The 17,106-nt window shown below is 43.8% G+C and overlaps 1 protein-coding gene across 5 annotated transcripts in view; it reads right to left on the bottom strand.

Moving 5' to 3' along the window:
• Positions 1-16,748, bottom strand: part of HDX (highly divergent homeobox) — a 43,500-nt gene extending 26,752 nt beyond the window's left edge. Inside the window, exons 1-4 of one of the 5 annotated variants that reach the window (XR_011101207.1) lie at positions 15,532-15,715; positions 7,789-7,935; positions 5,889-5,954; positions 2,791-3,915 (exon numbers count right to left, since the gene is read on the bottom strand). Coding sequence is in view for 4 of the 5 variants with exons in the window: in XM_068697506.1 (XP_068553607.1) it covers positions 2,791-3,915; positions 5,889-5,954; positions 7,789-7,935 (1,338 nt within the window). In the remaining variant the exon portion in view is untranslated. Of the gene's footprint in view, positions 1-2,790; positions 3,916-5,888; positions 5,955-7,788; positions 7,936-15,531; positions 15,716-15,900 lie in introns of those variants that run through there. The other 4 variants (XM_068697506.1, XM_068697505.1, XM_068697507.1 and 1 more) reach the window with 4 other exon arrangements.
• Positions 16,749-17,106: the final 358 nt, after the last annotated feature.

Raw genomic sequence — 17,106 nt, 5'->3', positions numbered from 1 at the left:
CCAGACTTGGGGTTTTTTCTTTGGCTTCCCTTAAATTCTGCGAAGCAAATGAGTACTTAATACACTCTGCCCAACATGACCCAAGGACCACAGACAACCAAAACACAGCCAAGGAGTGCGTTGGGGGTGGAGAGCTGTTCTTTCCCCTTTTCACCTTCTATTTGGGCTGAGCAAGGACTGCTAAATTCAGCCAACAGAAAAGTCATTCCTCTGAATTCCAGCTTTCAGCCCCAAACTGGAACTACTCTTCAGTCCAGGTCTCAGGGGAATAATGCCTGTGCTCCACCACACAGCCTGGGGGCAAAAACAAGGCAGGAAAGGAAAGGGGAAGCAGTGGGCTTCTTAACTGAAGCTCAGTATTAGATCAGAGCAAGCCTCCCTACAGACCTAAGGGGTTGAAAGGAGGGCTGGTAACTCATAATTTTAGGAGGAGCACTTGGGGAGGGAGGGAGTGAAAGCAGTGCAGACCTGATGATTTTGGTAAAACGTGCTATCAGGCAATTGGGGTGTGCTACATTACAGACGATTTTGAAGGTGGCAGTGAACGTTTCTTGTAAAAGTGAGCTGAGTTTTGGAAGTGAGTCCCTGCCATACACTGACACGTCCTAAGATACAGACCTCAACGTTGCATTGTTCTGCAACACGCTAAAAACTTTTGTCAAGGAATGCAGTGATGTGGAGAAATCAGCACCACCAACTTCTGCATGGCTGTACGGATCTGCCCTCGTAAATTTTCTGATTCTGATGAGTATCATCTCAGAGTTTCACAGCATGGATGCTTACAGCACCAAGTCACTTAACAGCAACCTTCCCAGTTTTTCCAAGGCTTAAGATTGGGAAAGGCAAAGGATGCCACAAGAAACAGAATTTCCCCCAGCCCAAGCTGCATTCCAAAATTCCATAGAACAGAGTTTGTTAAGGACAGGCATGGAAGTCAAACGGAGTAAAGAAGAATTCCTTACTTACCAAACATCTTTATAATGTGGAAAAACAACAAAGAAACAACGACAACAAAGTAAGTTACAGAGACGTCCTTGTTCTGATCCACACCACATGGATAAAATGTCACCTGCCATGAACCATTCTATCTATAAAGAGCCTCAGTCCCTACCCCCAAAATATCCCCAATATGAGTTATTTCAAATTTCTAAAAGAATAAAAATAATAATAATAATTAAAAACAAATGAATAAATAAATAAATAAATAAAAACCAGTAATACAGATAACTAATGCTTTTTCAAGAGTGAAATAAAGTACCATGAGCATACGGCTGGAGGTATCAATACTATATTTCACTATGTGAAACCTCAGAAAAGTTTCCTTAACTGTGTTGTATGCGCTTTTGCAGCTTTACCAACCCTTGATAGAACAGATGCACACATTTACAGCTTTTCCTCTCCCATGAAACTGAAATTTCAAAAGTAAACAGCATTTAATGAATTTTGTAATTCAAGTAATAGCAAACACTGACAGACCATCTGAGAGCAGATGGGAAAAAGGGGAAAAACAGCTTATCCGAATTATTTGACTTAATAAAGGCCATAAATAAGAATTGGAGATATCCCATCTACTGCACAGAATCTAGTCCAGAGAGCACACGTTCCTCAAACCTCAGGTTTGCCAAGAAAAGCAGTAATCCTGATGATTTCTGGTGAAAAGTGGTATGCACTTGCACTCAAAAACTTTCTTTCAAATCCTCACAAGATAGGAACATGTCAGAAAGAAGAGGAAAAAAAATAGAAAAAACACCACAAAGTATTGTTCCCTATACTAGTGAGCAATGCACAAGAAAAGATGGTGTGTTTTTATATGGTTCATTTTGGGGATAAATTTGAAAATGTAACAGAGAAAAGCACAGAAGTAACACAGGTAATATAACACCCTGTCAGCTGTAAGACTTATCGCAGTGTCTATAGATTATGGCATGCCAGACTGCACAAAAATCCATTTAAAAATCAATTTGGACGTTTCCTGCATGATTCTCTCTCCCCTGTTTATAAAATAAAATAAAAAAATAAAAAAGTGTATCAGTGCTACAGCTTCTTCTGAAGATCTTGTAGTTCTTCAATTATCTGCATTTAATTTTCCCCTCTCAGTATTCGTTGAATGGGCTCTGTTGTAGGATGAGGAAATAAGAGGACTGAATGTAAAACTGATATTTGAATTAGATGCTGTGGGAGAGGAAGAATATTTGCTTGCTTAGTGTCTTCCATCATCTTATCTATCTTGTGAGAGATCTAATAACTAACAGAAAACCGGTCCAAGGTATCAGCAATTCTATAGTGGGTAAAGGCAATGCTGATGGAAGAGCTAATCCAAGCTGACATTAATAAGGGCAAGCAACTGTACAGCACACAAATGACAGTGTGATCCCGTGTTGTGCCCTCTGCCACGTGCAAAGGATGCCTGCAGAGGAACAACCAAGGGAAGAGCTGTGACATGCACTGGCAAGCCAAGTCAGGACAACAGAGACCAGCGTGCATCAGCAGTCACAGGTATGAGCCTCTTGTAAGCAAACTTTACCTAGTAAAACCATAAAGCCCAGACTGCTCCTCATTGTATGGCTGCCCACTACAGCCACAGGCTCAGCTACACAGCTAAGTGCTACCATATTTTAGTCATACCTTTGCTTCTATTTAAGAAGGAATCATCTCTGCTGAAGGATGTAAATCAAGCACAGCTTGCAGAAATATGAACCTACCCCTTACTAGCCACCAGCCTTCAAAGAATACATTACTCATCTGTGACCTTGTCTTCAAGATTTGAAGACGAATAAATTGACAGATTACCTGGTAATTATTTTGGTTTTGTGACAGCCTCAGTTGACTTGAAGATGTGAAATGAGGAGAAAAAGTACTTCTTGATGGATTAGCACTGCTATATAATGTACTGGATGTTGTATGCAACGAGGTCCGTGCAGGCAAGTGGTAGTCTCTGTTATGATACAGAACATTGTCAGGCACGTCCCTGGCATTCACCAGCTGAGAACTACAGCTCACGTTTCTTCCCGGCCCCGACAAGGCTGCGCTTTGGTTCTCTACTCGAACAGAGCTGCTACTTTCACAGTATCTTGAATAGCTTTGTATTTGTGCTCCCATGGATGCTAGTTCTTCTTCTCTAGCATACTCGTCATCCACATCGCCAGTTTCCATCGCAATGGACAGACAGCTGCCTTCCCCCGAGCAGTGCTTCTGTGCCGTGCTTCCTCCCACGATTCTTTGAGGTTGATCTGTAACCGCCAGAGAAAACACTTCACGAATTTCCAGGTTTTGCGTGCTACAAGAAGGGTCCCTAGGATTAGCCCTTTGTCCGGGGGGCACATGCGATGCAAGAGCTGCATGTTCCGGTTTTTGTAACCTTTGACATCCCACGGGTTCAGCTTTACAAGGTCTGTGGCATATCATCGGTTTCTGAGGTAACACCAACTCTGCGGTCTGCACTGAGGAGCCACCATAGCTCTTTTTAGTGTGGCTATATATGGAGTTCGCAGAATTCAGTACGCTTGTTTGTCTAGATAAAATAATAGTCTTTTCCCCTACTAATAGGGAAGCATTTTTACAGTGTGGTACTTGTCGTCCTATAGGGATGTGCTGCTGCTGAAAGTCTGTGTCATTTTTTCCCGAGAGTCTTGGAATAGAGGTTTTGTGTATTTCTGCCATTGAAGCATTTGTCTGCTTGGTGGATCCTTGCCTACTGGATGAGCTAGCAGGACTGTATATACCAGTAACTATTACATCGTTATTAGAAGAGGTCCAAGAAGACTGCTGACTTTGGGATCGAGCAATATTTACCACATTTCTAACTGCTGCTTCTGGAGGTACTGAGGGAGTAGTAGGGGCAGTCCCTGGGGGAGTGCCTCCAGATTCTACAGCACTCTTGCTGCTCATCTTCCTTCTTTTATTGCCAACCCACGTCTGCAAACAACAAACAACAACGACAACAAACACAAAACAAAGCATTAAATAAGCAGAAAAAAATAGGCATTTTTTTAATCTTTAAGCAGATCTGATGAAATGTTAAGTGTTCAAGTTGAGACCTAAGTTTACAAGCCTGTAAGTCATTTACTGATAATGCAGAGTCTGAACAATGCAGGGTGGAAATCCATGTCTCTCATGCTTGGGAGTCACACAGTAATACACATGAGAATCCCAGTCTCAATTCCAAATCCCTAGTTTCTCAAAAACCCTAATAGACTCTATCATGCCTCCTATCCCAAAGTTATCCTTAAGATTTATTTCATTGTGGCACCCCCGTGATGAGTTCCCCTGAATTTTAGTTTTTATATTTAGCACCTTGGGATCCCAAACCATTGTTGAAATACATGGATAAACTTCTAAAAGAAGTAAGATTCCTCAAACAAATAACTTGACAGACTCAATTTTCAATACTGCCTTGAACAGAATCTGCCAATTCTTTATTTTAGATGAGAGGAAGAAAACAAGAACAGGAACTACTCTTTCTGTTAGAAAATGATAAAACGATTTTGTGAAATATTTAAACCTAAGGACTAATTCCTCTTCTGCCAGCTACATAAGTCAAGATCTGATGTCAAAAAGCATTTGAGAGACAAGATTAGGACTAAAGGGGTTGAATTCCAACAGGAATTTCCTATTAGGACATTTCTGAAAGTGACAATGACAATATATGGACTCATGTAAAAGACAATATTCCTTTTTTCAGGTAGGTATTTTTCCCCCTGCTATGGGGATTATACACACAACAAAATATACTGCTGTTTATTTTAAATAGACAGGAAAGCCTGTCCTGCAAGTAATAAATTAAAATACAGCTAAAAGAACTTAAGGGGAAATATTAACTTCAGTGTTTCAAGATAAAGAGAATTAATCTGGTGGAAGCATCAGCTCTAGCACTGGAAGCATAAGCACTGCGTAACTGCTCCTGGGAACTTACAGGATCAGTGAGACAAGACTTGCTAAATTCTGTCATCACATGACATTTGTTCTGAATGTGACAGCATAAGGGAATAAGACACAAGCACCAAAGAATTAAAAAATAAGCTTTTGCATCAGCTTATGTTGGTTACTGAAAAGAATCAGATATGCATATATAAATATGGTGAAACAGTTTTCTGTACCACTATGGATATCATCTGCTGCACATCTAAAACCAAACCAACACAAGATCTCAACACTGAGCAAGCCAAACCAGTTGATTTAATCAATAAACCACCTCACCCCACAAGGAGCAACTGCACCGAGTACCTATCTTGGATTTCCATCTCATCGCATGAAAGCAGGCGAGCTTTCTTCACATACTGACACCTACTAAGGAAGTAAATAGATTTTCTACAGCAAAATATGCACTCCTGTCATACAGAAATATCTTGAAGTCTCCAATCCATTCTACTCATTTTCACTGTCGAATTTTACAAAATGCCTAATCTGAGGCATGATTCATTGCATGCAAAAAAACCCTCAGTTACTAGTGATAGAATTTAGCTTCACAAAACCAAGTGTAAATATACAAAATTACAGCCACAGGTCTCAAGTTACTGTCTGTTGTTGCATAGAACAAATTTAAATGATCAAATTTGTTTTTCATTTTTTCTTCTCAGTCAGTAAATTTTCAAGATAGAAATTATAACTAGAGACACTGCAAATTTGGGGCCAGGAAGAAAGATCCCCCACCCCTAACTTCTTCAACTGTATTAAACTAAAACCTGAAGTTTTTCTCACAACTTTCCTAAAAAGGAATCAACAAAATAAAGAAATGCAAATAACTTACTAGTACTCCTATTCACTTGGGATTGAAGTAAAGTTTCATAAGACATCCCAAGTCAGATGTCCCCCTGCTCAGAGTCCCATTCTACTGATTCTGTCCCCAGGTTCTAGGTTCTTGCTCGCACCATATAACCTAAAGCACCCACCTGAATGATCTGTGGGTGTAACTCCCCAAAAGGGTATAACACATGCTCCTCAGCATTCGGTGATAACTACGAAAAATCGTCAGAGAACTTCAACAAGACATACTGCTTATACTTACTGCAAACACAAAAAGCAACCAAGAGTAGAAGTATGCTAATATTAATGAACAAAAACATGCTATTCAAACCCTATACAGCTCAAATGCATCTCTATCAAATTTGAAGAGGATTAAGTGATTTTCCCAGAACTAACATTTCCACATTTCCTAATTTTAAAAGGGAGAGGCATAGTTTATATATTGTGGTAAAAAAAAATATCTGTAGATGTTTACACCAAATCATAAATTGGACTCTTCAATCCATCTAAAGATTAGAAAGACTGGATGTATTTCTATGGGATACGGCTATAGAAATCCCATTTGGGGAAATTATTTATCCGTAGAGTTATGGCTTTTCAATTATAACACACATTTAGGTAATTCATGTTTCTATTACAGTCTTATCTACAAGTGTCAGGTGCATCGATTTCAGGTGCAACCTACGCATCACTTCGTTAGACACTGTACGAACTACTAATCCCTGTCCAACAGTCCTACAAAAAAAGAGGGGGGTGGGAATTCAGAGGCAGAAAGGAGAGGTATGAAGAAGAGAAAGGTAAGATCATTGAAAGTATGACAAGCACAGGACAAATACTCAGTCTGTTTCCATTGCGTTTCACAAGCAGGAAGAGTATATGGGTTGCAAAGAAGGGCACAATAAAGGAAGAGAACTAAAGAAAAAAGCTATGACACATTATTGCAGTAAGGGAAAGAGAAGAGGGAAGAGTAATAAGGTGGATAATGAATGAGGACTGCAAGCAGAGCAGACTAGCTGCCTCCTCTAGGTCCTTCAATCAGAATAAAAATAGAAAAATAGGCCCGACTGCATCATCAGCATCCAGATTCCTGTTACAACTGTTTGTCCCAGGGAGTCTGAATTTCTGGCTGACTTTCAGAACTTCCTGAGCTGAGAAAGTTAAGTTTAGTATTTCCAGAGCCTTTTGAGAGATGGGAATGAAGAAATAAGGGGCAGGAGGAGTTGTCAGTTTCAGTATACCCCAGGCAGATATCTAAGAACTAGACTGGTCTTTCTTCTTGCTCCTTTATGCCCAGTGTCACAGTAACTCCTAGCTCCACTCCCACTGTTATTTTTTCAGTTAATGTTTCATGATTTCTATTTCTGCTCTAAGACAACAGCCATTTTATTGTCTAGAGTTTCATAAAGACATTATTCTTTCCCTTCGCATTGAATTCATAGACTTTGGAAGAGCTCATGTTAGCACTATTGGCATTCTTCTTCTCTAAGAAAAGAATGTACTCACTGCAAATAACCATGCGTGAGCATAATATTTATGATTGTGACATGGAATACAAATGTGGCAGTGTGTTAAAAAAAAGACTTCCACATTTTTTCCCAAATACATAAGGTTACAGAAATTGGTTTAACTTAAGAATAGTTTCTTAATAACATGACCTTTCTTTGATACAATACATTGCACAAAAGCTTCTATAGGGCAATTCTATTTGCAGTTTAATTAAAAAAAAAAAAAAGAACACAGCAAAATACAAACACAACACCATTAACAAAAGACAAAGAAAAATAACAAAATAAAAAAGAAACAAAAACAAAACAAACACTCCTTGTGCAATCCAGGCTCCTGCTTAATACAGCAACCATGTGATGACATTTCAGAGCAAACAGACTATAAACAGGCTCACTGGATAAAAACGAACATTATACAAGTGTGAAGTCTGATTCAGAGACACGTATGGAGTTAAAGACTTCAGCCCTCTGAAGATATTTTATGTAAAGAAATGAACGTGTACAACTTTAACATACAAATTTGGAAGGCCTCAGTACTTACCCTGACTACACTGAAGTCCAGTTTAGTTTCTTGTGCACACTGTAATATGAGCTGAAAGCAATTTTTACTTTGATTTGTCATTCCATTTTCATAATAACGCTGTAATATCCTTTGTTGTTCTACAGTAAATACAGAACGCAGATTCATCTAAAAATAAAAGAAGATACTCTGAAAGTTGGAATAAAAACTGTAATGCTCGTAGAACACACAGGCTCTTATTTATGCTTGTGGTAATGCTAAATGCTGACATCTTTAAGGAATCCTTTACCCATACTTTTACTTACTTTTACTTTCAAAAAAACTAAAAAGACAATACTGTTACAGTCAGCATTAGTGACTCCTTTGTGAGGGACTCAAGTTGAGCAGGTGAGCTACATGTTTGGAACAACACTGACAGCCTTTCATAAGCAAGTATTACATTGAATCGCTAAGCCCAAGAGCCTCTGGTTTCAGACAAAGAAAAAAGTTTGTCACTTGAAAAAAGGAAAAAAAAAAGGCATTAGGCAAAACAGAGTAACACCAGCTGCTCCAACAATATTGGCAGATTTGCATCCCCTCCCCTACCAAAAGAAAAGAGACAATCTGAGATAAAAGGAAGGTTACAGGCTGGCACGAGTAGTTTCCACCGTCTCTGACTTCAGCAAATCCTACACTCCATTAGGGCCGGTCAATCCCACTCCTCCTGCTGCGTCAGCACCCGCACTTTGCAGCTGCAAGGTTGAAAAGATCAAGGACCAGGACTGAAGACCAACTCAAAAGACAAAAACAAAAAAGCAAACAGAAAGGCTTTGGGGGTTCAGTCCAGCCCACCGTAATGCTAACGCAGTAATATTAACACAAAGGAGGGACCACACGAACCACAGCCTGCATTTGGAAAGGTGAAAGATACCATGAAACTGTACCCTAAAGTAATACCTTTTTATTTTTTAATATGCTTAATGGTTGTTTTACAGTGGTATAAACCAGTGTTGGATGCTGAACAGAGCCCAGTGCCACAGCCCTCAGGAAGCCCTCCTGCTTCATGGCTTTATCCAAAGCAGCACCAAGTTTTCCAGCCCACTCAGCCAAAACCAAGACCTTCCCTGCTCCCTCCAGAGCTCATGGGAACCTGGCGGCACTTTCAGGCCTTGCCTCCAGCACTTGGTTTCCCCATGAGAGACCCCGTGCAGCTGCACAGGGCCCGGGCCATGAGGGGCAGCTGCCCCAGGAGCGTGCCCACAGCCCCCAGGCTCCATGGTGAGGGTGCTGAGGCGGCCTCTTTGGCTGCGGCCTGGTGGAAGCATCAGGCCAGGCACAGCCTCCTTACGTGTGAAATTCACACCCGGGACTGCAAAAGGCAGACAGCAGGCAGCTGGATGTTGCCAAGTGCGAGCAAATTACTACTGAAGGGACTCCGTACCAGCAAAGTTGGGTTTCGCACTTGCTATGTGCTCTGCACAGGCAAATAACATACAATCCCCTGGCTATCTAGCTCCAATTAGCATTACCAAAACTGGTAGGAAAAGCCCCATCACCACAAGGTTTCCAAAATGGGGCCTTTATTTTGTCTCACGCAGAAAGCTGCCAGCTGAGACAAATCAAGCCGCTGTCCAGGAACAGTCTGCATCTGACTCAGTGCTTCAGAGAAGGGAAATGGCACCAGCCACAAGTTATGTTTAATACTTTCAGTATTTACATAAAAATAACGCAGAACAAACTGAAGAGTAAGAAACCACACTGTCACCTTGCAGGAAAATAAAGCTATGGGGGGAACCCTTTGTAGCTACCAACTTTTAATTATTGATTTTGGAAATCTCAGATGGAAAGGAGGAGAAGGGAAATATACACAATCTTCGCAGAACATCTAACAGCAAATAAAGAAAATCATTAAGGGGTCACGAGCAGGAGTAGACACCCAACACCTTTCATGTTATTAAGATAATTATGCTAGTTAATGGTAATGGACACTTGAGTTCCACAGGCCTCTAAAAAAAACACTGAACATGACAGGACAAGATCCAGTTTCTGTCCCAGTACCAGTGGTGCTGTTTTATTTAGCTGAGATCAGCACCCAAGAATGACCTCATCAGAAATAGTTATGAACCTTCTGTCTTTCCTGATGCTGAAGATGAAGCCTGTCATCCAATATACATCCAAAATACATACTGCATGACAGACTTCGCCTACCTAAACTGAGAAGAGGTCACAGTCTGGTTTGTTAAACATCGCATTTTTGTGGTGCCTTTCAAGTGCTTGGAAGTTACACCTGCCAACTAAAACATTGGTAAGATTCCGTAGCAACTTTTGCCTTCGAGTCTGATCAAGTACAGCTCGGAGTATCTGTGCAGAGGCAATCAGGATTGGATTTAAATAAACAGATTGCAGGATGCTACCGATACAGTTACGGAAGCTGAGTCATAACTTTATTGTTAGAATGTAAGCTCAACTTTCAAAGGAGCAAGTAAGAATTTATTAATGCTTTTTGCATTTTATACTGAACCTGAGGTCAACAAAGAGCTCTGTACTGCCTCCCACTGCCCAACACATCCACACACATTTACCGAAACTACAGAAAGGACAAGAAAATTCTCTTATTTCCAGTTCCAACTGATAAAAAAACCTCACTAGCTATCCTGCTCTGTAAGACAATCTTATTCATTCTGTTCTGCCAATTAATTCATGGAATATCCCGAGCTGGAAGGGACCCACAAGGATCATTGAGTCCAAGCCCTAGCTCCACACAGGACCACCCAAATCCCACATGTGTCTGAGAGCGGTGTCCAAACGCTCCTCAAACTCCAGCAATCTTGGTGCTGTGACTGGGGAACAGGGAGCAGCCTGTTCAAGGAAGTTTTAAAAAACTGTCTGTTATCAGGTGCAACAAAAATGGAGGGCTAAATAGCAGAATAGTGGGCTTATGCCGGCAGCTGTACCTGCCCAACATAAAATGAGGTTCAAAGTCTACTCAAAGCCAACCGACCAATTCTGTGGTGCTTCACTGCAGCATTTCTCTCACACCCCACAATACCGTCACCCAAACTATAGCTATTCTGCGTAACACCACCCCTAACAAGCAGGTGTTAAGCTCTAGAGTGCACAAAGGATAGGTAACCTCAACGTACAGCACTAATGTCTGGGATGAAGCTCAAGAAACCCATCCTGCCCCCCAGGAAGCTGCAGTGGTTTTTGCTATTTGGATTGCAGATGTAGCAAACCTCACAAGATGTTCATAGCTGGGCAGGAAATGCAACTTCTCGTGAAGATCTCAAATTATAAAGAACAAGAGGAAGGAAATCAGGAATCACCTTAATTTCAGATGGTAAATTGTTGGGCTTTTTTTTTTTTTTTTGGTTTGTTTGTTTCTTTGCTTGTTTTAATTGCCCACATAGTTTCTAACTAGGAATAAGAAATCACAAGGTTATTACTACTAATTCTACTATGACTAACACTACACTTCCAAGCATTCTACCTCAATAGCATAGGACAAGATACTTGCATGCTATCTTCACACAAGTGTGCAGGACATTTAGCAGTATTTCTTCTCTTGCATGCTTAAAAACACAACACCACACTGATAGCACATTATCTGTAAAGTCTAGATGGAAATCAGTTTGCTATCAGCAGTTCTTAAGCACTTACTTAGGATATCCTGTGCTGAATAACCCAATTACTGAATGTTTGGACACTCCATTAGAAAGCCACATATACTCCCAAAGCACCAAACTGACAGTAAGGTGAGCGGTGCAGTTGATAAAGCAGAAGGGAGGTTTAGACTAGATAATGGGAAGAAATTCTTCACTCTGAGGGCGGTGAGGCCGTGGCTCAGGCTACCCAGAGGAGCTGTGGGTGCCCCATCCCGGGCAGTGCCCAAGGCCAGGCTGGGTGGGATTTGGGCAGCCTGGGCTGGCAGGATGGGTCCCTGCCCGTGGCACTGGGGACTGGGTGGGCTATAAGGTCACTTCCAAACCATTCCATGATGGTCATGTTAATTCACAAGGTGTTGCCTCTGCACATCCCATTTCACAGGCAGGTTTTGCTTATTCCCATACTTGTCAGACCTACCATTTACCTACACTGACTACATTGAGCGTCCGCAAAGGGAAAACGTGACTTGGAGACTACAACCATACAAGGTATATTCATCAAAGTTTTACACTGAGGCTTTTTGGAGAAGTATTACTGATTTTGCATCGGTTTCCGTAGCTGTTCAGAACTGGATATTAATTCTTGCACTTCGACACTGGAGATCCCCGGCTGCCAGTGGAAATATCCACAAACTGGAGATAACTTACAAAGTGCTGACGTCGCTAAGCAGTAATGCAGCCCCATTAGTGTCAAGGTAATCAGAAGTTGATATGCCTTCACAATGAACTCAGTATCATTCAGGGGAATCTCAGTAACTTCAAAGGCAATAATCTCCTTTTCCCAAATCGTGTATCCACAAAGCACTCCGGTTTCTTCAGATTTCTCACCTTTATCCTGAACCTCAGACTCCGAGTTAGAAATCCACGTGGATTCTTATCAGGATTTAATTTTTAATGTTTGACTTGCAAAGCTTAGAAAACACACATTGGAGCTTTTCAGAGAAACGGGTGTACTGCTGGTGGGCAATACTTTGGAACTGAAGAGAGACTGTTACAGAATTCAGTAACATTTGTTAAATTCAGGCAAAGCAGTAAGTAAAGTGAAATTCCATGAACCTTCAGAAAAAGGTAGGGGTAACAAAGCAGTATTTTTGAAGACTCAACATCCACCTGCTCTGCTAATAAAATAAGGGAGCTTTGGCACGTATTTTGATGTCTAAGTGACAGTGCTGAGAGCAACCTATGACAAGTTTAAAGACAGGTTTCCTCTAAGTATTTCCTTCACAATTGCTGTGTGTCCTAAGCCAACACACATCATTCAGCTTCCCAGTCTGGTTGTCTCCCACTCCTCAGTCTTTGGTGAACCCATCCCATCAAGATAAAGACGTTAACCCTCACTCCCCTTCTAAACTAAAAGCTAATTGAAAAAAAAAATATATATATAATAGCACCACAAGAACCCCTTCTCTATATGAAGCAGTTAGGCAGATGTAAACAGCCCAAGTGCTGAAGTCAGACCCTGGGGATCTCAGGCTCGTGAGAGGTAAGGACCAAGATGGGAACTCCATGCCCTTCAGTTTCTCCAAGACTGCTGAATACGAGCCTCAGGACGGACGATCCTACTAACACACTTCAGCCTGTCACACTGGCTCCTCGTCAGATGAGATCAAGGTTATTCTTACAGCTGAACTTCTTTAGACAGCATTTGAGCAACTTTTCCCAATGTATCCTTCTTTTTGCCCTTTCTGTGGCAAGAGAGCACAAGGGAAGAAGGAAGAATTAAAGCCAAGCTGGCTCCTGAAGTTTGCTTCACGCAACTTTGCATTTGCTTTATGAAACACGTACTTAACGTAATGACAATCCCACAGTTCGCCACAACTGCCTAGTTCTTCCGCTCTAGCTGCTTTATTCAGCTTCCAGAATTAAAAATCTCTCCAGGGAGACCTGGTGAAGCCCAGAGATGTATTTTTAGAAACTATTGAAGACAACTTGGTGTCAAGGAGCATCACAAGAGAAGGAACAACCATAAGAAAAAGGGAATATTCCTGTACTGATGATTCCTTATTAAAAAAAAAAAAAAAAAGAAAAGTGGTCCACAATGACTACTTGAAAGGTCTGGGGGAAAAAAAGTAAATGGAAAAAGAGAAGCAGCAGCAGAAGGAAAAAAATAAATATATGTCTGTGGTCTGAAGTGAGTCTACAATGTGTAGCATTACAGACATCAAAAAGTCTGGGAATGTTAAGATTGCTGAGCCAAGTAAATTTACTTACAAGGTAAGTCTCTGTAAGATGCTGCGTTAAAAATACCCATACATTTGAAAGATGCAAAATAAAAATTTAAGGATATCCCTCTCATTTCAAGCTGTAACAGAAATCAGTCCTAGAGTTGAAATCACACATAAGATTTTTACAGAGAGTACGAGCCCCTGTAACTGTGTAAAATTATTTTACACTATAAACCATTATAAAACTGTCAGGGATTAACACAGGGGTAAAAGGGAACAAGCAGTGTTGTTTTGTTGTTTAACCTCAGCACCATACAAGAATTTGTTTGGGAAAAAAAAAAAAAGTCCTCTTGTAAAAGCCTCTAAACCTACTGCTCTTCTAGTCTGCCCATCCTCAACAGGCACAGTAAGAAAATCAGCACGTTCCTCATTTCAATTTTTCTTTCCATCCACAGAACTCCAGTGGTACAAAATAACAAGACTCAGTGCCAATACAAACCCGAGACAAAATTGCGACTATAATAAGGAAGCTATTACATACATAAATAAAACAAGACCACGGCAGAGACACTATTAGCCACAGCTTTAGAAACCCGACCTGAACTAGCAATCAGTTCATTCACTTCCCATGTCTGGCAAAAACAGAGTTTTTTCACACATCCCAAGGGGAAAGTTAAGAAACAAAATAAAAACACAATAATGAATTCCCCCCAATCACACAGCGTGCATGAAGGCAGCAGACACCCAGCACCCGTGGTTAATCCCCTGAAGGTGCAGGTTGCTGGTCCTTTCCCATGCAGGCTGTCAGCGCGGCAGATCACGCTGATCCATGGGCGAGTGTAATACACTGCCTGTCCCATGAAGCTACCTCTAAGTCTCTGTGACTTACAGCACCAGGTACAGCATTTGCAACCTAGTATAATTAGAGTTCTGCTTATAAAACTCAGCCCTTGCTCAGGGACAAACGAGCTCTCAGAAACTTGGTACCAGCACGACCTATGGCATCTGCTCTGCAGGTTTATGCATCCCACCTAACTTTACGCATGCTGATGAGACTTCTGGCCTCAGCTGCACCAGCCCCGTTTGAAATTAACCACATACAGCCGCATTTGTAAGGCCCTTGTCAGCAAAAAGGAGTCAGTTGTACCCGGGGGACATCAACTGCTTCTGGACTCCAGTTTGGAGGGTGTTGGGCTACTTTTGGCTGCCACTTAGTAAAAACTATGTAAGGTGTAGTGCTTTTTGGGGAGACCTTATGGATTAATATTTGCACACTCCAGTATTATTTGAGTAGGTTTGGGTGGGTTATTTCTAGGTGGGTTATTTCTAGTAAGCCTACAAACAAGAGCACGAAAGGCCCTTGCAGCACCAAGTTGAGCAACTGCACTAAACCCAGGGCACTCTCAAAGACGGTTTTATTCCAAGCTTTATTCCCAGTCTGAAGGACACCACACTCGATGCGGGGCACCGATCCCCTCAGTGCTTGCCCCCACCACCAGCCCCGCCAGCCGAGGCCCCCTCAGGCCGTGCCCGCGCAGCCCTAGCAACGCGCCCCGGCGGCGGGGAGGGGGAGACGCTCTCTGTGCGCATGCGCCCAGCCCGCCCCGAGGCCGCGCCGCGCACGCCCGCCCGATCTCCCTCCCCCCGCTCCCGCGGCGCATGCGCACGCGGCCCCCTCCCGGCGGCGCGGCGGCTGCGGGCCCGCCGGGAGGGAGGCGCAGCGCGCGTGCGCGCCCGAGGCGGCTCCGCGCGCGCCAGCCCGCGCGGCGCCCCCCCGCGCGCGCTCCCCCCCCCCCCTCCCTTCTCCCGCCGGCCCCGCGCCGCCTCCCGCCCGCCCGCCCCGCGCCGCCCGCCCCGGCCGCGGAGCCCCCGGCGGGTCCCGGGCCGCCCCCCTGCCCTCACTGCCCGCCGCCCCCCCGGGCGTGGCCCTGCCGCCGGCCCCTCGGCGGGCTCACCGTGCTGCGCGGGGCTGCGGCTGCAGGCGGCCGGGGCTGGGCGGGTCCCGGCGTCACACAATGAAATCAGCGGCCCCGATCAGCCATTCTCAGCATGATCGTGACGTCAGCGCAGACAGCGCCCAATGGCGGCGCGAGATCAGCGCCGGCCGGGACAGCGCGCGCCCGCCCCCCGCCCCGGGGTGGGGGGGGGGGGGTGTGGGGGGGGCACGGCGGCCGGGGCGGGCTGCGCGGGCACGGCGCGGTGCGCGGGCACGGCGCGGTGCGCGCGCACGGCGCCTGCGGCCTCGCCGCGGGCACGGCGGTGCCGGGCGCGTGAGGGGAGAGCCGGGCCCGCGGCCGGCCCCCTCCTCCTGTCCCTGCCCTCACCTGGCGCGGAGTCGCCTCACGGCCGGGCGGGCTCTGGGTGTCTCCACAGATGGGGGCTCTCCCCCGGCAGCCCGTCCCAGCGCTCTGTCGCCTCACGGTGAAGCCTGAGGTGGATGTGAGGCCCCGTTGTGTGCACCACAAAACCTCCTGGCATGCCTGAGCAGTTCACAAGTCCCCTCACGATCAGACACAGTTGATGCTGGGCCATGGTGTTGGGCCATCTGGGCTCGTCCAGCATCGCTGCAGGGCTGAAATACAAGAATGTCACTGGAAGGCACAAGAAAAGCAGTCACTATTTCTAGATACTCAACTGATAATAAGTTATTAGTAATGTTGAAAGACCTTAAAACCAATTTTTGACGTACTCAACTTCCACCATCTCGCCTATGGGTTCCCACATAGCAGCAGGATGCGCTGCTCACAACTAAACCATGCCCTTCACGAGCAGCCTTTAGTAGGTGAATAGTAGTTTGTGTTCTGTCCGCATTTTAATTACGTTTCCTCCGCCACATCGGAAAATCGATCAATCAATTAATAAAGCTTAATTTAGCTAAAGATTTTATGTTACTGATACTGTTTTCAGCCAAGTGCCAGACTTTACTTAGCTTTACCGCTTTATATAGCAGAAGATGGACCAAGGCAGCTGATGAGCCCCCAAGAATTCCCCCCGGTATAGCACATCTCCCCTGGGGCAGCTGCTGCCGACCACTCTGTGCTTCCTACAGAAAGCCCAGCCAAAAGCTGTGCTTTTTGGGAGCCCACCAGTAGGACCATGAACGGGCTGAGGCACGAAGGGGAGGTCCTTCAAGGCCTGGGTGCTGGCTCTCATTTTCTTCTCACGTTGTCTGGGGTTTGGGAAAAAAATGGTTAAGACAGTCTCTCAAAAATGCTTTGAAAGAGCTAGCGATATTTGATAAAATGCAGCTTATTAAACTTTTTAAATGCTGAATAATAGAAAGTAATACTTCAAGGGCTCTTGTCTGACTAACAATGGGCTCACAGGTGCTCTTTCTACAGCTTATATCAAAAAGCCATAGAACCGTTCTTGAAGGAGACATCAGCTGTGTACTTACCTTATCAAAGAATCTCATATGCAGACATGGGACCACATAAAAGATTTATGGATCACAGTAACAGGAATTTGTCTCAGTACAAAAGGTAAGACTGAGCTTAAGCAGAAAAGTCTATATTCAGCAAGGAGAAGAG

The sequence above is a fragment of the Anas acuta genome, chromosome 13, assembly GCF_963932015.1.
Source record: "Anas acuta chromosome 13, bAnaAcu1.1, whole genome shotgun sequence".
NCBI classification, from domain to species: Eukaryota; Metazoa; Chordata; class Aves; order Anseriformes; family Anatidae; genus Anas; species Anas acuta.
This window is presented reverse-complemented; position numbering and strand designations above follow the sequence as displayed.